A 23,066-nucleotide genomic window follows, 5' to 3' on the forward strand; every position below is an offset into this window, starting at 1 on the left:
TCCAGTTGTAGCACTGCACTGCAGGGTGGCTGGGGTTTGCTGAAGCACTTGGATACGGGTGAAGTTTTCTATACAGTATGTTATCTTATAATACTACATATAGCTATGGGCAGTGCATGGCATACACACAGATCACTTAAAATACACTTAACACTAAAATTGTATTGAACATAATTTAATCTTTGATGATTCACAAGGCACTTCAGGATCTTGCAGTGCCTCAGGGTTATCATTATCAACATCAATTATCACTGTAGATGTAGAAGGTGTAGGAGATTGGGCTGAATCTGTAATGACCCTATAACACACCCTGGAAGCTGCTTTTTTGAATAAATCCCTGATATCAGCTTGCTTACTTGTCTTCTGCCTCTTTTGCATAAAAGTAGAGTGCAGAATGTGCAATTGCATAACCTCCTAGGCAATATACTAGTGCCGGTTACTAGACTGAAAATTTGTATTGGGAGATATCAGAAATGCTGGTTAATAGAGCTTTGTGGTTGATAAAATGCTAGATAGCACAGCTTTTACTCTATGACACTGTATAAAATTACCACTATATTGTGTCAAGAATGTATATGTGAGCTGTCTTACTATGTAATTTGTAGAATGGGAGCTTTTGGTCTCCTAAGAGACTTTGCCCCCAGATTCATTATTGCATATGTAGCACTGAAAAGAATTAATATTGGACAATGTGCAATAAAAATAATTTGGACTACATCAGGGAACGTAGAATTCATGAGCGTTTCCATAAAAAGCACAAATTATATATGCATATATTTTTTAAAAATTATGTGTTTATTTTTGACACATAGGAGCCAAATCACTTAATTGAAACTACGATGAAATTTGTAACAGCAGTTGGGGTTTTTGATGGAAATTTAGTAAAAGAATGTGAGACAGGGTTGTAAACGATTACAGGATGGGAGACTGTAGAAAAAGAATGGATAAAATTTGGGGTTGAATGAAAAGGATCAAGAACTAATTATTTATATTACAGCAGTGTCTAGAGAGGCTCCAACCAAGACTGGAGTCCCATTGTGGCAGGCCAGAAGTTCTCAACTTTTTCTATACAGTAGTGCCCTTTTCACTATGATGACTGACTTCCAACTAGCTGGGATCTAGCCCATATTCCAATCTTATTAACATGGGAGGAACAGAGTGGCAACAACCCCTGACTCCTGTTTGTGTCCGACTTACAGGCCACAATGCCCACAGAAAACTCCTGTGTTAGGCACTGTACAAACTTAAAGTAGGAGACGGTCCCTGCCTCAAAGAATTTACTATGTAAATAGACAAGATAGAGAAAGGGCAGGGAACTGAAGGCCTCAGTGATTTGCTCTCTGATGCACAGCAAGTCTGTGACAGAGTTAAGAACTGAATCCACATCTCTTGAGTCTCTGTCGAGTGGCTTGACCCCCAAACCATCCTTCTTCTCTCTATTTTAGATTCCCTCTTATAGAATCTGTGCTAGATCTTGTATTGCTTGTGCACCCAAAAACTCATGGACAGTGGGTGGACCATGGGCTTGGGGAGTCTAGCCCCCAGCCTGGCCCACCCCTTCAGCCTGAGGGCCTGCCCCTTCCACCTCCCCAACCCAGACCTCCACCCAGCTGCCAGCTCCCCACAGCCTTGGGTTGCCTGGGCCTCTCCCGAGCCACAGAATGCCAGGCAGGTGGCCTGCAGCCCCCCCACCATGCCCCAGAGCACTGGGTGGGCGGCATGCAGCCTCCCCCTGCTCCGAGAACCAGACGGGCAGTGCAGCCCTAGCCACCCAAGTGCCAACTGCCTTACCCCTAGCTCCAGCAAGCTTCCCTTCCGGAAAGAGGAGCCGGCTGCCTGGGCGCGGGCCAACTGGCAGTAGGAGGGGCCTCGGGGTGGAGCGGGGGTGGGGCCACATAGGGCTGTTTGGGGAGGCACTGCTTTCCCCAGCTTATTATACATGCTGCCCAGGCTAGTAGCACAAAGAATTGCCAAAGAGAGAAGGGAAATACTAAATTGAGTTAGCAGCACAGATCCCTGTGAACAGGAACATGTATTGAGCAGTTTAATCCCCTCCCCCACTAGATGGCACTGAACTCTCTTAAAAAAAGAGAGAAGGAAGATGAGCAAAAAATATGGTGGAGGTCATTTTGATTTTAAAATATGAAGAAAAGCAAATTGCAATTGATTTTCCAAGCAACCCTGCCTTCCCCCACCCTGACCCCAAAATGCCTGAATGCACCTCAGGAGGGCCTTTCTGTAACTGACATTTTCTTGAAAGGCATTAGGCTGCTGTGGCTAAAGGATGCTAAGGAGAACTGAAACATTCTTGCAAGGGGAGGGAGAATGGACTGTCTTTATCTGTAAGATAACATCTGTGGTGAGGTCTAACCAGTAATACAGGCAACTTGTCACAACGAATTTGTTCTGAATGGAATCTTTGGGCTGTTCCTTCAGACATGGTTTTTAGTGCACCAGTGCCTTATCTTGTCATTCTTTCATAGATATTGTAATCTACACAAACAAATCCCTCAACTTTCATTTTAATAATTTCCTCAAATTACATCTTTATATCCAAACTGATTTCAAGTCATTGTATCAATCCCCCTCCCTGAGGCACCCCTAATTAACTATAGAGAAACATTTGCATATAGGACCCAAAAGAGTCTATGTGGTCTTCTATACTTCTTTAAGTTCGTTCTCCCATCTTACATTCATCAGAGTATCCACAATGATTGTTTTTCCCTTGGTGAGGTGGGGGCAGGATGGGAGTGAGAGAATTTAATCATGATCTGTTTATGCTGAGATGGGGGCTGCCTATAATAATCTTACGAGGAGTCAAAGAAAAGTAATCTACCCCTTTTGAGAAGAATGAGACAATGGGAAAACATCTTAATTCTAAGAGTTAAATTGAAGTTAATCTGAAACCCTACACTTTCTTGAACATTTATATACTGAAAGTGACTTGAGGACGGATGTAGATTGCTGTCTGACAGTGCTACAAATACAAGCAAAAAAACTGCACATAGCGTGCCAGAGGTTTGCCTTTGAAAGGAAACAATTGAAACCTGGATCTAGGTGGATCCTGCTAATTTTTGGCTTCAAGTCCCCAGACTGTAGGTGATCAAGATAAAAAGCAAATCTAGCCTCTCCAACTGAAAGAAAAAAAAAAATCAGCCCCTGATGCTACCAAGAGTAAGATTATCACAAAAACCAAAATCTGGCACAGGGATCTTGCTGAGCCCTACCAAAGTTTGGCCCCTTGCCCCAAATTCTAATGTCTAAATAGAAAACATGTGGAGACGTTTCTATCTTAGATTATTCCTGTGGCCCCTGATGCATCTTGGCTCCATATCACTGGGGGAAAAAAAACAGATCTAGTAACCAGACAATGGATTTTTAACCCTGATCCCCCCACAATTCCACAGTCTCAATAGACAAAAAATAGCTTCCAATACACCACAAAATGGAGACCTTGTGTCACAGCGTCCATTCACCTCTAGGGCACCTCCTTCTGTCTGTTCCAATGCCCCTTTCCTCACACCATGCCCCCTCCCCCAGGACTTGAGGTACTCCTTTGTGACTAGGCTCTCCAGCCAAGTCACTACAGTTCTGCCCTTCCAGGATATCAAAGTCCCAGTGGATGACTATCCCAGGTAGTCTTTTGTTCCACTGCCAAGTCTGTGCCACTTTCCCAGTGGCTGGAATAGGATCCCAAATGCATTCTCTACTCCAAGGACCCTACATCTAGCAACTGCAGTCTGCTCTCAGACCCTGTTGCTCTTTCCCTGGAATCCTTCCTACAGCGTCTGGCTCCCCCCTCCAGGTTTACCAACTCAAATTCCTTCCTCCCAGGACAGCCCACTTAACTCCCTAGCCCCACCTCCCTTCTAGGAAGAGACTGCAGGCTACTTTCACTGCAGCCCCTTTCTGCTGCCAACTTCCTGGCTTTATGGCAGCCCCACTGTTCCTTCTCAGTTGAGCTGACTCATTTGAGCCCTGACTCTCCCCCAGGTGGAGCTGGTCAGATTAATTAACCTAATTTAATCTGCTCTACCTTGTGGGCGGTGAACACCTTATCCGCCCTAGTTTCAAAGTGGTGCAACAGCACCATAAAACATGCATTTAGGACTTGGCTTCTGCTAGGTTGGTTGTTTTAGCCCAAACCCAAAAATTCTACCAGCAGCAGGAGCATAGCTGCTCTAACTTCACTGTAAAAATCCAGACACTTATGTATTGCTGCTCAATAATATTGTAAAAGACACTTGTCTAACACCCAGCACCTATTATTTGTGTCCCCATGCCAACACATTGTTCAATCAAAATAGACAACATATGTTGCCCCTCTTTTTTGACCAGTGAATTCCAGGTTTTTACACATCCCCATGCAAAAGCAACCTAGAAAGACATAGCTGACATCTGAATCATTCTGGATCCAGCAAATGTTTATCCACAACCCCCTAATCTCTACTGTCTAAGTGGAGACCAAAAGTGTAGCTGCTCCTAATCCATTATGAAAATTGTATCCCTGTGTGACATTACCCTGGGTGAAATCTGAACTGATGGTTAGCTGTGTCCCCTCAATTCTCCAACTTGGGGCACCAGCCTCCAGAACCCCAAGTACCTTGCAGTTGTATTGTATGAGTGCTATGGCCAACCGCCCTTGAATTATTCTACAAAGCAACACCAACAAATTCCCAGTTCCAGACTTACCCCCAGAAATTTATGTCTTGTACTGCCCAGCTCTCTCCTTGAAAATACAAGTTCATATGAAGTCTGTCATGTTATTAATAAAATAATATGCAGAAGTCCGGTTATCCCAAATGGAGCTCCCGAAATGCTTGAATCCAAACACAATGGTTTAGATAAAACAATAAAACAAATTTATTAACTACAGAAAGATAAATGTTAAGTGACTACAAGTAATAAGGCACACGAGTCAGAATTGGTTACAAAAAATAAGTTATTTGCAACTAATTCCTAACTTAACAAGCTAAATAGATTCAAAGAAAAAGTCTCTTTCACCACATGTCTTAGCAGTTTTACTGCATGAATTCTTTAGGTCAGGATCCTTCTCCCAGACCAATGCTGCTTCCTTTGTTCTTCAAGTGTTGTCAATGCTGTGAGTAGAGAGAAAGGAAGAGATAATTTGGGGCATCTGCTCTCTCTTCTTATAGTTATTTCTCGTCTTTGAGAATCATCTCCATCTGAAGTTTAGGAGACAAAGACAGGAACCCCCAGCTGTTTCTTTGCCAAGATGTAATTTTTGCCCACATCCACTTTCGTGACAAAGAATGGCCACTTAACCAGGTGATGGTCCATTTGATTTTGCTGACATCTGGCTGAGGCATTGGCTAGCCTTTTGTCTCTGAGGAACTGGTTTGTGACTGCTCCCCGGATCTGGAATATGTTTTAGTAATATCATACAGTGGAATCTTATAACTTTACACACAATTTTGCCATACATATTTTACCAGACTGTTACACCTTGATATATCCTGGAACATGATCACTTGAAAAATCCAAATATGGATGTGGATCCCGCATGATCTAGCCCATTTTTTACCTAGATACTCCAAGTTTTACATTATAGATAAACAGTGAAGGGAGATATATTTCTACATCTGATTAATATTTATCCAATGTATCATTTCACTGAAACCACAACAAACTTAATCTGACATCTGGATCTTTCTAGATACCAGCCAACAACCAGTCATACCATAACATTGAAATTTGGCAATGGATCTGGTCTAGCAGATGTGGATGATCACATTAGAGGTAGGTTTAGATTACCATCTTTCCATTGTGATTTCCCAAACACCCCATGTGATTTAAACATATATTTTATTAATTTTAATGTAAGCTGTGTATCTAAATCCACTAGGCTGCTTTGAAAGTCACAATGGACTGGAATCCAGAGTTTTCTGGTTAAATAGGAGATGCTACACTTGTCTCTTTTGCCACTACAATTTGTTTTGGCTTGAGGCCAAATTTGGTAAGATCGAGCTGGATTCAGATGCTTGATCAACATTTTTGTGATGCGGCTGCATCACTTTGCAACAGGATCTGAATTTTTTTGGTGCACTAGGAACTCCTACATTTCTTTTGCTATTTAGACAGTAAAAATTGGCAGGATCCAGGCACCAGATCTATGTTTTCCAGTGCTGCTGGAGCCATGATGCAGCAGAATCTCAATTATTCCAGTAAAGTGGGAAAGGTTGCACTTTCTGTCTCTTCTGATTGTACAATTTGGGTATTGGGGCCAAAAGTTGCAAGGATCCACATGGATCCAGAATTTTGCAATACTTCTGCTCTGGGGTGCATCATGATCTGGATTTTTTGAGGCAGGTGTGCCTGTACTTGTTTTCTATTGGGGGGCATAAAATTGGAGGGATCCATGCATAGGTGCTGGAACTAGGGGTGCTACTGCACCCCCTGGCTTGAAGTGGTTTCCATCATATCCAGGGTTTACAGTTTGGTTCAATGGCTTTCAGCACCCCCTCTATACAAATTGTTCCAATGCCCCTGAATCCATGTGCCAGGTTTGGGATTTTGTGGTGCCCTTGCTCTAGAATGTGTCAGTGTCCAGATTTTTTTTGATGTAGTAGGAACCATTGTATTTGTTTTCTATTTCAACATTATAACTGGGACTGGGGCCAAAATTTGTTTGGAGCCAGTAGAATCCAGGTGCTGGATCCAGGTTTTTATCGAGCTCATGTGCCATAGGATATGTTTGGGGGGTTGATTTTGTTGATTCAGTAAGACACGGCTACACGTGTGTATTTTGGTGGCACCATTGGAGGGCTTGTGGTTAAAAATCAGCAGGCTCCAGCAGGGTGCAGGTAGATCCAGATTTTACCTTTCCTCCCCTTTAACAGAGCAAGACTTAGACGTTTCCTGTCTATGAAGTGGTGCAGTTTATCTTTAAGGAGGCTAGAGAAATAAGAAATGAGTCTCACGTTGCATGGGTGACATCACTAGCTTTTGGCTCAGTGCTCTGTATTCTCTGTCTGTAGGCTTTAGCCAAGGCTGCAGGGCTCAGTGTTTGAACAAGGAATGATTCCCAGGTGTACAGAAGATTGACTTCGCTCTTATTTGGGTTGAAAACGGTGAAATGAGATTTCTAAAGCTCGCGGACTCCAGCTCGCCTTCTGTTGCTCCCGATCTTGGCGAGATGGGTGAGTTATTCCCGTTAGCAAAGAAGGGAATAGAAATTTAAGCAAAAAAAAATGTCTGAATATATAACTGCTGAGGCTGGGGATAGGAATCGCAGGAAGCTGCTGAGCCAGTGATCTTGGCTCCCGAGTGGAGATCAGGCCATATGTCAGAGAAATGGTGCAGACCGAAAGCTGTTGACAACTGTTAGACGCTGTTTTCCTTCCCCGCCTCTTAGGTTGGTTGTTTTTCCCCTACCATCTTTTTAATCAGCCCTAGCCCTGCCTGGCTGCCTTCATTTTGCAGATGGGGAATGAAGCCCCGGTGAAAAAGGCAACAGGGCTTTTTTGCAACAGGAGAGGATCGCGGGAGGAAAAAAGGCTGGTGTGTAGGACTGCTTTCATTGCTGCCTGAAGGAAGCTGGCACGGTCCATGGTGCTGAATCCGGCATCTCTTCCAACCCCCATCTCTAGCCGCCTTACGCTGAGTCCTGGACACCGGCGCGGCTGCTGCGTTACTGTGGCTGAGAGAGCAGAACCCGGTGCGGTGGGTAAGTCGCTGCTCTCCAGCTTCAGCCAGTCAAGGGAAGAAACCGATCCATTACGTTGCCTTGATGACAGCACCACTGACAACAAAACAAACCTAGTGAATGGCAAGGCTGGGACAGAGGCGGAGGTGGTTTTGAAACAAAGATGTCACTGGCTGCACACCTACATGGAGTCTGCTAATAAAAAGACGCCTGCGAACGTGGATCCCTAATTAGGGGAGGAGGGACCCCCCCCCCCAGACGAGAGATTGAAATTAAAACAACGCATTTCTTCCTCACCTCCTCTTCCCGACCCTAATCATCCAGCCAACCAGCTGATGCGCTTGTCGGGCTCCTGACAAAGAAAAGGCAAGTCATTGATTCTTGCAATCAGGAGAGCCGTGGCTGCTGCTTGACATCCGAAGATTTCCAGCAGTTGAACTTTCCTCTCCAGCCCTGTACTCTTGGGATGTTGCAGGTCACGCGCTGGTATTAAAGGGACCCTTCTGTCTTCCTTAGCTGGCCAGATCGAAAGAGCTTGGTGGACCGATCTTACGGCCAGAGCCTTCAGGACACTGCGAGAGAAGATTCAGGACACTTGCCCTGACCCACAGCCCCCTTCCATGCCCATGCAGCGGGGGACACACACCTCTGTACAGGCACGCCTCCGTTTTTAAGTGGGAGGCTCAGATTTCCTCGCCGGCTCTGCACTTGGCATGCTCTGCGCTGGAAGAGTGGAGCCATAAAAGAAGCGGGTGAGTCTCCAGGATTGGCTCCAGGCCAGAACTTCGGAGAGCTTTTCCAGGCTCCGGCGGCTTGGATGCGAACCCGCCCGAGTTGTTGACATTGAAGGCAGACGCGCTGTCAAGTGACTCCCAGCAGCTGCTCCTGGAGGTTTCCGCGGGGTCTCGCGTGGAAGGGTTTTGCCTGTTGTGAAGATGTCCATGGTGTTGCTGTGAAGCTGAGGTATGGCTGCGGGAAGGTTACTGCTCTATGCTGGCCTCTCTCTAGCTTTGTGTGCCCTGGGCATGCTGGCGGTGGCGATCTGCTCCGACCACTGGTATGAAACGGACGCCAGGAAGCACAGAGAGAGGTGCAAAAGCTTCACCACCAGGAGAAACGACCCTGGCTTCATTTACAACTCCAACAACAACCTGCCTCTGAGGGCCAGCAGATCTAGGTTGGACCGCTGGGAAGGGAAACTCCTCTTGGCAAGGAACAGGAGGCAGCTCTTTGCTATGAGCGCCGCCGATGAGTGCAACAGACAGTACAACTCAACCAACATGGGGCTCTGGAGGAAATGCCACAGGCTAGGCTTCGACCAAGAGCTGGAGGAGCTGATTGCCAAAGGTAAGGGCCGCTTTGCAAAATGAATGAGCTGAGCTAGGCTGAGTTACAGCGCCTGACAGGGGCGCTGGAATAATTTGTATAGAGGGGGTGCCCAGAGCCATTGAACCAAACTCTAAACCATGTGTAGAAACCACTTCAGGCCAGTGGGTACGGCAGCACGCCTAGTTCTAGCACCTATGCTGACAGCGCCCCACTATCTAACATAGCAGAGCAAACATTCCCAGCCAGGTACCCCTCCTTGCAATGGGGGTTCTGCAGTGTAAGGTTCTGAAATGTGTAATCTCACAAACCATTACTTAACTGTTTGGTACAAGTTGTCCAATTCTCCTTACTGAGACTTGAAGGGGAAGGAGTCTAGAACAGCATGATTACATATTTGCAGGGAGGGTAGTTTGTCTGTCTGTCGGAGGTTTTCATAAGGCTGCCCTCTGAGCACCCCCTGGAGCACTAAACAATATTAATAATTCGCAGATTAGAAAAGTCTTTATTTAAACCTGGTGGCCCAGCTCAGTTTTGTTTGTTTTGTTACCTAGGCTGTACATGTGTGTATTTCACTATTCCTGATTGCCACATGAAATTTCAACATCAGCTCCCAATTACACAATTTGCCTTAAACACACAGGCTTCCTCTAACATTGAAAATGGGAATAACCAAGGGAAATGCCAGAGAGCAAGAGAGAGAATACAGCCTGCTTGCCGCTTATTCCAATCCAGATTTTGGAATATGTCCAATGTGCCAAAACTGATTCATCAAGAAAGGTCTGAAGAGGAATGGTTTTCTCCCAAGAAGGAGACACAGATGTTTGCCAGTAGCATCACTGTGCTGTTCTTGTTTTATTTTTCCTGAGGAATCGGTGAGGATGATGGTCAATTTGCCTTGAATGGTTCTTTGATCCAGAGCCCGGCACAAACAGCTGTGTATAAACATCAACTAAGTTAAACATTCCTTCAAAAAAGATGGATGTTTTTTGCAAGATAATTAGGGTTCCTTTTGAGTATTTCAGCATCCTTGCTGGCCCCATCATGCTATTTCTTATAACAAAACATCCTTTCTCTCCATAGTCCTTATGATGAATTCAGAGGATTACCTATCAGTTTATTTCCCCCAGAATGAATTGATTGCTTCTTATACAATATAATCTTTAAAATCACTTGTGTTTTAAATATATTAGCTATCCAAAATTCTCGTGATTTTCTTTGCCTGTCCTACTCCCCTTTACAAATACTACATGCAGAAATAGGAAGGAGCTAATCATATTTATGAATATAGAATTTAGTTCTGTTTATTTTAAAAGTGAACGGCAAAAGGTTACCACATAGGCACACAAAGTACAAATGTGTAATGAAATATGGAGCCTTTCACCTCTAGATTGCTAGTTCAAATCTAGCCCAGGCTGTTAGTGAGCAAGTCATTACTATGTGGTGGCTGTTCAGTCATTTATGTGAAATAGATTGGAGGCTTCAGTCCATTTTGTAATGGACAAATGACCACATCCAAAACCTGTCATCACGTTTGGCACCCTGATTGGCAGTCATAGCTGTGAAGCCAAGAATTCATTTAATCCCTCCAGGTCAGGGTTGAGGCTTAATGTTGTGGCAGCACAGGGATTGCTTGCACTACAGTGTGTGCACTACCTGGTACAAGGATAAATAGTGAATTTCAGTCTCCAGAACATTTCACAAATACTAAGTCTATTTAAAATGTAGTTTTAAAGATTATAAATGCATTTCATTTTAAAACAAAATATATGAAAATCAATCCTTCTTTTGCCTGCCTGCTATGTCCTGAGTTCAGGAATCTGTGTTTCCCATAATAGAGCTGTTGATATCATTTAACATCTGAATCAGTTTAAGGACCATTGTTTTAGGTGTTAGTGATGACAGAACACACAGCCATAACCTCAGGCAGATAAATATTTGCAGAAAGAGTTGATTTTTGGACAATCTAGTTTTAATTTTTCATGTGTGGTCAAACATATTGAGGCAGATATTCAAACGGAGGCAGGTGCCTAATTTATGGACTCAGGTACCCAATGCATGCCTGTGGATTGGATATATGATTACACTAGGGTCAGCCAGGCAATTGTCAATGTTTGTGCACAAATATCAGATTTGGGTTTGCATTTTGGGTAGGTTGCACAATTCTATGCATGCAGTTGGTTGCCATTTGGCTTGAAAATTGGATGTATATCATTGCGTGATTAGTGAGCTTAAACAATATTTTGTCTTTATCTTTTAAAGCTTTGCAATACGCCTTTAGCTTTTTCTGTGTGGGTGAAAAGAGAGAGGTAAAAGGAGGAAGGTTCTTTTAAGGCAAGTGTCAATATTACAGTGAAATGGGGGATTGATTGAGGATACATCTATATAACAACTCTGAGTCATTATTCTGCGTAATACTTGCTCATTATTTTTAAAGATAGGGGGTTGCACTGCCTTAGAACTTTAAGAATTAAAACACAGAAAAGTAAAGATTACAAGTTAGCAACGTGAAGCTTTACCTTACTCAAAAACTAAATTCTCAATCATCATGCTACTGTATAGCTATCTTTATATGATATCTGTATATGATAAAAAATATCAAAGAACAAAAGGACTTTACGTATTACCATAAAGTAATTTTTAAAAAATCCATTAAAAATCTTGGTATCCAGCTATCACTGCAAAAGGTATTCAATATATATGTGTATAGGCCATCCTTATATGGGCAAACAAATAGCGTCCCAGTTCCATGTCCTGAGGGCAGATATTCCTGCATTTCTCTAGGTTCTGTTGTAATATAGTGAGTGTGGTGTAAGTGTATTTTCCACTGCTGTCAGGTGTAAAGAACAGCGTTGGGTCCAAAACGAGGCACTCAGACATATTCATGATCCTTGGATGATTAATCTCCCATCACAGAGTCTCCTCCAGTAGTAGAAACTGAGTGTGTAGGAGCTGGGCTCAGCAAGCCATGTGCGAACACGAAGGATTCTGAATGACCTTGCCATGCCTGCAGTAGTCAAATACCACTAATGATGAAATCTCCCCTTGGACAGAGGGCCAGCACCATGTAAAACCATTTGGAGCATTTGGTGGTGCACCAACCTTGTGTTGCCCCTCTGCACAAATGTCATTTTCAGACAGTGTGCCTGTTTATGAATTGTATAAATCAATGCAGATTCCGGCTCGGAATATTGCATATAGTACTGTACATAGCCAAATATAAATACTGTTAAGAGTTCTTTTCAAAGATGGATAGGATTTTAATAATCAACTTAGCCTGGGCCAAATCCTGCATCTTTCCCCAGGCAAAACTTCCACTACTGTCAATGGTAGTGTTGCCTAAGAAAAGACTGCTGGATATGGGCCATATTAATGGTCTGCTCACTATCTTTAAAAATATCCTGCAAGTGTTCCAGCTGTGGAGTTACCATTGACGTTGATGAAAGTTGTAAGTGCAGATCAGATGCAAGATTGGGCCCCATGAAAGACTTTGGAATAGTCAGACATCAGTGTTTTTAAAAACAATCCTATTTCTGGAATTCTAGACCAATTCCCTAATTCTTCTCTTTCTTTATTATTTTTCATTTTTTGAAATATATCAAAATCTTATGTGTGGCTTTGGCACAACTGAAAATGTGCTACTTGAGATTTCTTTTAGTACACAGTAGTAAATAATAATGCATATAAAAGCTCCTCATATTTATATTTTTCCCATTTATTTTTATATCTTCCCATAGAATCCAGCTGGAAGATTTCTAAACAAAACAATTGGATTTTAGCGCGCAATGAATTAAAACATATTTCCACAGTTAAGCCCCCACACAAAGGAGCTGACAAATGTGGCAGATCAACTGTATAAGAACATTTTACAGCTTCAACAAAATGGGGCAATTAATTTATACTCTTTATTTATATAAATAAAAAGAATAATGAAGACAACAGAAAATATAGCCAATAAAAAGACTATTGCATTCAAGCATACAAACCTGGGACCCAATTTGCTAAGTTTTACTCACATGAGTCACCTTTATTCACATGAATAGTCCCATTGGATACAATGGGACCACTCTTGGGAGTAAGGCCCACTTATGAGAGTAAGCGTTTGGGCCTTTGATTCTGTTCTGTCTTGGGGTGTAATCTTTCCCATTGACTTTAGTGGGGCCAGGATTTTACCATTGATCCTGAAAGCCTTTCTAGTGTCTAAGTAGTAGGAAATTAACTTCATTTTAATTCAGCTGAATAATCTAGGTTTCTTCCAGGAAGAATGAATTTTTCAGCATTGTTGCTGCACTCATTTTGGACTTAGGAGTCACTATATCATCTTGGACCCGTGGTCCATCCTTCAGTAATTATTCTCTAGTGTAAAGCAAAAAGCAAGCCAGCAAGCAAAGACCCTTAATGCACAGAACTGTCAGTTCAGTGTGGGACATGGTTGGAAGAAGGAGGAGTTTATTTTCTGCCTTTGCGGTAATCAGATTACGTCCTATTGTGTTTGACTCATAATAACCCAAAAGGAAAACAGAGCCTCTTGAGTCTGTATCAGATGGCAACTTTGGAAGCTCCCTCTGTATTGAGCAGTAAGGGAAACAAGAACGGGGGGGGGGGAAAGATTAAATCATTTCATAATAAAGCTACAATACCACATATGAAGAAGTTACACAATAACCTGAGATCATTCCACTTAGACAATTACTACTCAGAGGACCTTTCATCATGTGTTCGGAAGACTGCCAATTAAAACTGTCTGGTCTGGTATCCGCTTGCTGCCACTGGAATCCAGTTATAGAAAAATATGGCAATAACCTTAATGTTTCCCCCCCCAAGATACACAGCGGTCATATTAAATCCTATTTTTAAACACTTTATTGTGAGTATTTTTAACCCATGCCAACATAGAAACAAAAAGAAAATCTAATTCCTGTGCAGGCTAATTCCACAGCAAATAATGTGCAAGGATTCTGGAATGAAAGTACTCCGTGTTTAGATTTGTCAGATGCATGGCACAACTGAATGAGAAAGGCATAACAAGACCATTCTAGCAGTCACTAGGGATTATTTATAGGCAGTTGGAAAAGTCTGATGAGCAGCTACTGTGGGTATGTATAGGAGTAGAAAGATTTATGTCTGTTAAAAAAATTGCAGTATCCTGCAGTTATTTGAAATTGACTATTTTTTTTTTAAATCAGTGTTTTGCCAGATGAATCAGGACATTCATTTTTCATGGATTCTTCATAAATTTAAAGCAATCTAATGATATTTTACTTAAAAACAACCAAAACAATTTTCCTATTACTCCATCTTTATGAAGCAGACTTCACTGAGGGCTTGATCCTGCTCCAGTGGCAAAAGTTCCATTGATTTCAGGATTGCAATCACCTTCAAGTCTCCTCCAAGGTTAAAGTTGTCCTTGTGCACATGTCCAGCACAAGGCCCATGCACTGCTAAAGTACTACTTAAGGCTACGTCTACACTGAACTTCACTGGTGGCGGCATGCAGTGTACATGTAGCTACACACTGTGGTGAAAGGCAGGCTGGGTCCATGCTGCGGTTTGTAGCTAACACACAGCAGAGATAGGCTCTGGCAGGGTGAGGCAGTGGGGAAAGGCTCCAGCAGTGGAGAGCTGCTGGAGCCTTTCCCAACTGCTTTCCTCTGCCAAAGCCTTTTCCCATTACTGGGGTCTTTCCCTGTGGTGGGGAAAGTCTCGAGCAGCAGGGAGTTGCCGGACCTTTTTCCTGCTGCTGGAGCCTTTTCCAGTGGCGGGGAAAGGCTCTGGCAGTGGGGAGACAGTGAGACACTATACTGCTAAAAACAGCCGTGTAGATGGGTGGCATTGCTTGGGCATGTAGAAAGCCGTGTAGGGTACATACCCACAGGGTTCAGCTGTAACTTTACTCAAAGCAATGCGTCACTGTAAGTAATGCCCAGGCCTTGTGCTGGGTCTCTGCAGGGGAGTGAATTTCACCCTAGAGCACCACAATTCCCATTGCAGTCATCAGCACAGAGATGGTAGCTGAATTTGTATTTGCAGGTGAGATTGCCCATAGATAAGGTGTAGAGGGAGAAGAAAAAGGGACGAAGGACCGCCCTATGGATCTTCCATAGAAAGTTAGAGGAAAAGAGGAAGAGGAGGATCTTCTGAAGGACAGGCTGAAGGAATGATTAGAAAAGTAGGAGGAGAACCAGGAGAGGATAGTCATGGAAGCCAAGGGAAGATACAATTTCAAAAAGAAGGTCAGGTCAAGGAGGATGAGGATGGAGTAGTGAATCTGGCTTTGACTTGGAAGACGTCCTCAGAGACTTTTTGGTGAGATTTGGTTCAGTGGAGTGCAAAGGGCAAAGAGAGTCTGGGAGGAATTGGAGGAGAGGAACTCCAGACAGCAATCATAAACTCTGCTCAATGAGTTTAGCGACAGAAGGAAGAAGGGAAATGGGTCAGTATTAGTTAGAGAGGCAAGTGGGGTCAAGGATGGATTTTTTTTTAGATAGGAAAGACAAAAAGGATGCTTGCGTGAAGAGCAAAGAACCAGAATATAAGAACATAAGAACAACCATACTGGGTCAGACCAATGGTCCATTTAATCCAGTATCCTGTCTTCTGACATTGACTAGTGCCAAATACTTTAGAGGGAATGAATAGATGAGGTAAATTTCAAGCGTTGTCCAGTCCTAGCTTCTGGCAGTCAGAGGTTTAGGGATATCTGAAGCCTGGAGTTGCATCCCTGACCATCTTGGCTAATAACCATTGATGGACCTGTCCTCTATGAACTTATCTAATTCTTTTTTGAACCAAGTTATACTTTTGGCTGTCACAGTATCTCCTGGCAATGAGTTCCACAGGTTGACTGTGCATTATGTGAAGTAAGTACTTCCTTTTGTTAGTTTTAAACCTTTACTTATTGGGTGACCTCTGGTTCTTGTGTTATATATTCCCTATTCACTTTCTCCATACAACTCATGATTTTATAGACTTCTATAATATCCCTCCCCTTAGTCATCTCTTTTCTAAGATGAACAGTCCCAGTCTTTTTAATCTCTCCTTGTATGGCAGGTGTTCCATAGCCCTAATAATTTTTGTTGCCCTTTTCTGTACCTTTTCCAATTCCAATATATCTTTTTTGAGATGGAGCAACCGGACCTGCATGCAGTATTTTATGATATTTTCTGTTTTGATGAGGGACCTTGTCAAAGTTTTACTGAAAGTCCAAGTATGATATATCAACTGGTTCACCCTTATCCACATGCTTGTTAACACCCTCAAAGAATTCTAATAGAGCGACTAGGCATGATTTCTCTTTACAAAAGCTGTGCTGACTCTTCCCCCAACATATCATGTTTATCTATGTGTCTGATAAATTGTGTTCTTGATTAGTTTAGTTCTTGATAGTGAAGTTAGGGTCACGGGTTTGTAATTGCCAGTATAACATCTGGAACCTTTCTAAAAAATTGGTGTTACATTAGCTATTCTCCAGTCATTTAGTACAGAGGTTGATTTAAGCAATAAATTACATACCACAATTAGTAGTTCTGTAATTTCATATTGGAATTCCTTCAGAACTCTTGGGTGAATACCATCTGATCCTGGTGACTTATTTCTATTTAATTTTATCAGTTTGTTCCAAAACCTCCTGCATTGACACTTCAGTCTGGGAGAGTTCCTCAGATTTGTCACCAAAAAAGAATGGCTCAGGTATGGGGCTCTCCCCCATATCCTCTGCAATGGAGACCAAAGCAAAGAATTCATTTAACTTCTCTGCAATGGCCTTGTCTTCCTTGAGTGCTCATTTAAGGGGAGAAAGAAGAGTAAATGGGAGGGGAAGGTTACATTATATTTTGTCCATTTTCCCTTGAAATAAATTCATGGGATCTTGTGTGGAGAGAGAAGTCAAGGCAGCAGGGGAGGAGGATTTGAAGTCAAAGGTCTCAAAAAGGCACTAGGATTGCAGGTGTGGGATTCAATAAGTTAGAGACATTAGCTAAGAAGATGGCAGAACTGAAAAAGGAGAGAATGAGTTTGTAATGGAAGAAGTTATCCTCATCACAGGATTTCTGCCAAGGACATGCAGGAGCAGAGGAAGTGGATATTGGGGATGGTCTAGGGCTAGGGGATGGCAGGGCAGACCTCACAATAGGAGAGAGGGGAGAAGTCAAGGGTCGAGGACAGTGAAGCATACAGACACTCAGTGACCATATACATGGGAGAAAGGAAAGAGAGGGCAGGAAGGAGAAGGCTGAGAACAGCTGACATAGCAGCAGCAGTGATGGTCCAGAAGTCATGGAATGGCCAAGGGACAGGATGTGTGTGTCGAGGGCAGGGAGCGGGGGGGATGGGTGATGCTGAAGAACCAAGTGATCATTAGACAGAGAAACAGAGAGACAAGAGAAATAATGAAAGTAATGCTTGGTGAAGACCAAATCAAGTATGTGGCCCTTTTGGTGAGTGGGAGAGTTGAACCAGGGCTGCAGGTTGAAAACCCGTGAGGGTGAGGAAATGTGCAGCTAAGGATCATCAACATGGAGTTGTCTGTCTGGTCTACTTGGAGTGAAATTCTGTACACTCCCCACTGACGTCACTAGGGGTTTTACCATTGACTTTAATGTGGTCAGAATTTCACCCTTAGATTATAAGGGACCGTCTTTCACTATGTATTTGTACAGTGCCTAGAACAACCAGGCCTTGATCTCAATTGGAGCCTTTAGAGGCTATCATAATAATAATGAAGATGATAATAAAAAATGAGCTTTTCAGCTTGTCTCACAGATGAACAAATTCAGGCTATTCGACTAAGGGGTTGAGAAGCCAGGCCAGCAACTTCTTCTCTCGTATACCAATGCTTCTGTAGCTCAGGTGCCTCTGCTGATCACAGTGTCTCAGGTAGGCCGGATCCAAGCCACTTAGGAGTTGATAGGTCAGGACCAATGTCATAAACAGATAGCTAAGGGTTAATGTTCTTTCACCTGTAAAGGGTTAACAAAGAGAACCAAACACCTGACCAGAGGACCAATCAGGAAACTGGATTTTTTAAAAAGCTCAGGGGAGGGAACTTTTTGGGTCTGTGTCTTTGTCTGGCTCTCAGCTATGAGAGGGGATTTTTTCTTTCTTTCTATCTTCAAGCGTCTAATCTTCAGTTTCAAAGTTGTAAGTACAAAGGTAGAAAAAAAACATAGGCTTGTATTGGGGTTTTTTTGTATTTACATGTGTTGTTTGGCTGGGAATGTAAATGGTATCTCTTTTGAATAAGGCTGTTTACTTCATAATTTTCTTTTAAGTAATAGCCCTGTGATTGTCAACTAATGCGAGAATCATATGTTCATGTTTCTTTTCTTTCTTTTTTATATAAAGCTTCTTTTAAGACTTGTTTGAGTTTTCTCTCTGGGTAGGCTAAGGAACGAAGGGGAGGGAATTCTCTTGTGTAGATCTACGGAGGGTAAAGCTGCAGCACGCAGGGAAGTGTGGGAGGGGAAAGAGAGAGAATCATTTCGTTTCTTGTATGTGGGGTTTGTCTCTTTGTGGAATAGAGGAACATGCTTTCTTGTATTGTGATGTAAAAGATTGGCATCAGTAACTTCAGGTTAGCCAGAGAGGAAGTCGGGTGGGAGAGAGAGGGGGAAGGGAAGTGGGTTTATTCCCTTTGTGGTAAGATCAGGGCTTCTGAGTCTTGGGGTTCCCAGGGAAGGGTTTGGGGAGACCAGGGAGCCAAAACCCTGGAATTTTGGCTGGTGGCAGTGAGATCAAATCTGAGCTGGTAATTAAGCTTAGAGGGGTTCCTGCTAGCTTCTCAGGTTATGAACGCTAAGGTTCAAATCGGAGTAGGAAAGCTACGACAACCAACATCTTAAAATCCACCCAGAAACTGCCAGTCAACCAGTGCAGATTCTGGTATGCTGCCATCGTGGGCTCATGATGAGACTTATTGCTTAACAAGTGGACTGCCGTGTTAGGACCCAGGCTGTAGGGGTCTGATCTACTGGTTGGAGCAGTGGCGGTCATGCCCAGTGGCCATGGCAGTGGCACTCAAAGGCCAGGAACAGTGCCAAAAGCAAGAGCCAGCATCAGGAACCAGGAGTCCGAGCCACAGTCAAGAGTCAAGCCAAGGGTCAGAGCCAGAATTGGTAGCCAATAGTCAGGAATGAGGCATGGGGCAGAAACCAGAGATGAGGTAAGGGGCAGGAATGGAGCAGGGAAGGAATTAGGAATGAGGTCAGGAGGAAGGCAGGAACCAGGAACAGAGTTGGATACAGATTGCAGGAGTCGGTCAAAGAGCAGGGTCGATGTGGCAGCAACAAGGAATCTGCACAGTAGCTTGGACCTCCCACCTGGATCACTTCCTGGTTTAAGTAGTAGGTGCAAGCCAATCAGGTGACCCCAAGCCTTGGGAGCCCTAATAGGACTTCCTTTGGGGTCTGACCTTCCAGGATTAATGAGGTGCTGCTTTGTTTGTCTCCTCTGCTGGTTACAACAGTGTGTCAGAGATCCAGGGTCCAACAGCCGAACCTGGGGGCCCTCCCTCCTGGATCCTTACATGTTGTCTTCTGTACCCACTTCAATCTCTGAATTGATTTAAGGGGTACCCCTATGTAGTGTGCATTGCAGTAATGTCTTCAAGTTACAAAGGCCTGGGTGCTTATAGCACGGTTCACATCAGGGAGAAAGGGCGATGAGAATTTAACATGACTGAAAACTGGTAGCCACCCACCTCCAGTCAGAGGGGCTGACAGAATCTTTACAATCACCTCCATTTGCTTGCTGCAACAACATCACCTCAGTCTTCCCTAGACTGGGTCTTAGCCAGCTCCTTTACCTCTATGTTGCCACTACCGTATACTGAGAAGGAAACTCAGCCACATCTACTGGGTTGGGGAAAATGAAGAGAGCAGAGTTATTAGCATCTGGAGGATTTCCCAGATCTGATAACAGTAGCTGGTGTCAAGTTAGGGCCAATCAGCCAATTGATTACTGAAGTCTACTGTGCAAACAACATTAAAGATAAATACAAATCCAGCCTACATTTTCAAAAGTGATTAATAATTTTGGGTGTTTCTATTTTTGGGTGCCCAACATAAGATGCTTTAAAGGGACCTGATTTTCAGAAAGTCCCGAGAACCTTCTGGAAACAGGTCCTTTTAAGGTGCCTCAAATTACCACACGAAAATCAGTGCACCCAAAATCACTAGTCATTGCGAAAATGCAAGCCAGCCATAATTAATGACCAGCAGATCTGCAGTTTATTGGATCTTTTAATTAAACGTCTTTTTAAAAAAGCCACCTTAACACAGTTTGACCATATCTGATGGAGCAGAATGGCTCCTTCTAGTTCTATCATGCAAACAGAGAGATTTGAACAAAATCCTTCAGCCTAAATATGAATGGTGTTTACCCAGTTGCTTCAATAATTAATACACGCTTTTGAATGTATGAAGGCTTTTTTTTAAATAAAGAAATTTCATAAAAACCCATCTGAGATGCCACCCCTTTCTGCCCCTGGGGCAGTTTAATAATGTAACAGTTGTAATAGAAACTGACAAAAGAAAGAAAATTAAAAGTTAAAGGTCATATTCTCATCTGGTGCAAATTAGGGTTGCTGCACTGATTTCAGTGGAGCGCACTGATCCATGGTAGCTGGTGATCCAGCACAAATTATCTATGTTAGGTACTTATATAGCTCTCATTACCATAATCTGAACACTGTGCAATCTTTAATGCATTTATCTTCACAACGCCCTGCAGAGGTAGAGATTACTCCATTTTATAGATCAGGAACCTAAGCCCAGAGAAACTAAGGCCTGGTCTATGTTAGGATTTTACATTGGTATAGCTACACCTCTCAGTGGTGTGAAACATAGAGATGTAGCTATACTGACCCACTCCCAATGTAGACAGTGCTGGGTCAATGGAAGAATTCTTCTGTTGACTTAGCTACCGCCTCGCAAGGAGGTGGATTAACTATGCTGATTGGAGAACCCCTCCCATCGGCATAGGTAGCGTCTACATTGAAGCGCTGCAGTGGCGCAAATGTGCTGTTGTAGCATTTTAACTGTAGACAAGCCCTAAGTGATTTGTCCAAGGTCTGCATGATTCACCTAAGTTGCAGGTGTGGGATGGTTGTAACAGAGCAGGGACTTGAATCCACGTCTCCCAAATTCTACGTTAGCCCTAATCACTGGACTATCGTTCCTTTCTATTTGAGAATTCATGCACACCTGTGATGCCTTATTATTATTTTTTTTACAATGACGCAGACTAAGGAAGCAGCGTAAAAGCTGACTTCATTGGCTTTGCATCCAAAATGTAATGTTGGTTAAAGGGAGGGTAGTGGAGGTAGGTTATATTTAGTAATGTTCCTTGCTTGTAATGAGACAGTGAAGAATGCACAACTTTGGAGAGCCTCACTCTGTGTATCTGACACTCTAATCCCATTAGAAAGACTCCTTTGTTTAAAAGGGTTCTCAAGGTGGTTAGGTCTTAAGGAGGCAACTCATGGCAAACTTTGAAATAAAAACCTACCGAGGGATAGTTTTATATGTAGGTGACCTCCATGAAGCACCGCTCAGTGTGCTTGGCAAGGTTTCGTGGTGATTCACTTCTCCCCCTGAGGCAGCACCGAATCACTGCCCCTGCATGGGGTCAGAAGCACTATGCTGCTGAAAGTGCCATCCAGTGTATGAAATGTAAGTTTAAATATCTGGCCACCTGTCATCATGCAGGATCTGATGGCATGTTTTGTAAGAGAAGGGATATAAGCCCTGTGTACAAATTCCTACTCAACTAATTATAATCCCCTAAGAGATTTGCCTTGCCTTTCAATGAGATACAATGGTCTTCTTCACTTCTTATGAATTCATGTAAAGTTGCATTAGATTGTTAAATAGCTACCCCATTTCACCCCAAAGGTGGCTGCATTTCAGTGTTGAGTATAGAGATCCCTATCTATGACTTTACTATTTCATGGGGCATCATGTGGCTTAATTAAATGCTTGGGGTAATGTTTTCAAAAATACATAGGTGACGTAGGCAACTAAAGCCTATTTTCAAAAGTGATTTAAGTACTTAGGAACCTTAAAAACTCCTAAATTAGTGGGATTTAGGATCCTAATAGCATGATTTTCAAGAGTGACTATTAATTTTAGGGGTCTCAGTTTCTGAGTGGCCGACTTCAGACACCATAAATGGATCTGATTCGCAAGGGATTTCTCAGCACCTTCTGAAAATCAGGCCTGTTTGTCAAATGGGCACACTAAAATCTCATCACCTTTGAAAATCTTGCCCTAAGTACCTATGTCACTTTTGAAAATGGGACGTCAAGTCCTAAGTCACTGGGAAACATTTGAAAACATTAACCTGGAGCATCCTTTGATGAAAAGGAACATTGCAAGGAATTATCTTCCTGAAAAAGCGAGCAAAGCCTGAATTCAGTTACAAGGGCTTTGCTGACTTAAAAATGCTCTGTAGCAGGCTGGACCCAATGGGAGGAACCCACCGCACAACCTGTGTTGCAGAGCCCTGGTATACATGTAGAACCTGATGCTAACTACTACTGCATGGTGTGTGGGAAGGAATTTCAGACAAAGCCAGCTGCTCCACATCACTCCACTGCAGGGATTAGATTACATGGGTTGAAGGCGTGCAGTATTTCCTTTGCATCATGCCCCTGCACATTCATGTAGGATTTAGGATTAGGACCAGGAACATATTTCCAGTCTCTCTCCTTCCCTCTTTTAGTTAACAAGAACTTTGTTTCATGTCAGATAATCTGTTTTTCTTTCTAATTGCCTCTGTTCTGCAAAAACAAACAGCTGTCTGTTAAATTCTCAGCCTCGGGTACATATACGTTGTGGGAGTGACTAGTCACCCCTTGTTATCTCAGTGCTTGTAGCGCAATGGCCACTTATTGCTTCCCAAGTGCCCCCTTGTACTTAGGGTACGTCTACACTGCACGATTATTTCGAATTAGCTTAAACCGATATTACAAAACAGATCTAATAAAATCGGTTTAGCGCGTCCACAGTGGGATCCCGAAATCGATTGTTTGCGTCCATGCTCCAAAGCTACCATCGATTTCAGGAGCGGTGCACTG

The 23,066-nt window shown here is 43.1% G+C and overlaps 1 protein-coding gene across 1 annotated transcript in view; it reads left to right on the forward strand.

Annotated features, from left to right (window-relative positions):
• The first annotated feature begins 7,493 nt into the window (after window positions 1-7,493).
• TMEM178B (transmembrane protein 178B) overlaps window positions 7,494-23,066 on the forward strand; it is a 367,714-nt gene continuing 352,141 nt past the window's right edge. The window contains exon 1 of the mRNA XM_032783190.2: window positions 7,494-9,013. Coding sequence (XP_032639081.1) covers window positions 8,632-9,013 — 382 coding nt within the window. The 5' untranslated portion in view covers window positions 7,494-8,631. The remainder of the gene's footprint in view (window positions 9,014-23,066) is intronic.

This window comes from Chelonoidis abingdonii, chromosome 1, assembly GCF_003597395.2.
Source record: "Chelonoidis abingdonii isolate Lonesome George chromosome 1, CheloAbing_2.0, whole genome shotgun sequence".
In the NCBI taxonomy this organism is placed as follows: domain Eukaryota; kingdom Metazoa; phylum Chordata; order Testudines; family Testudinidae; genus Chelonoidis; species Chelonoidis abingdonii.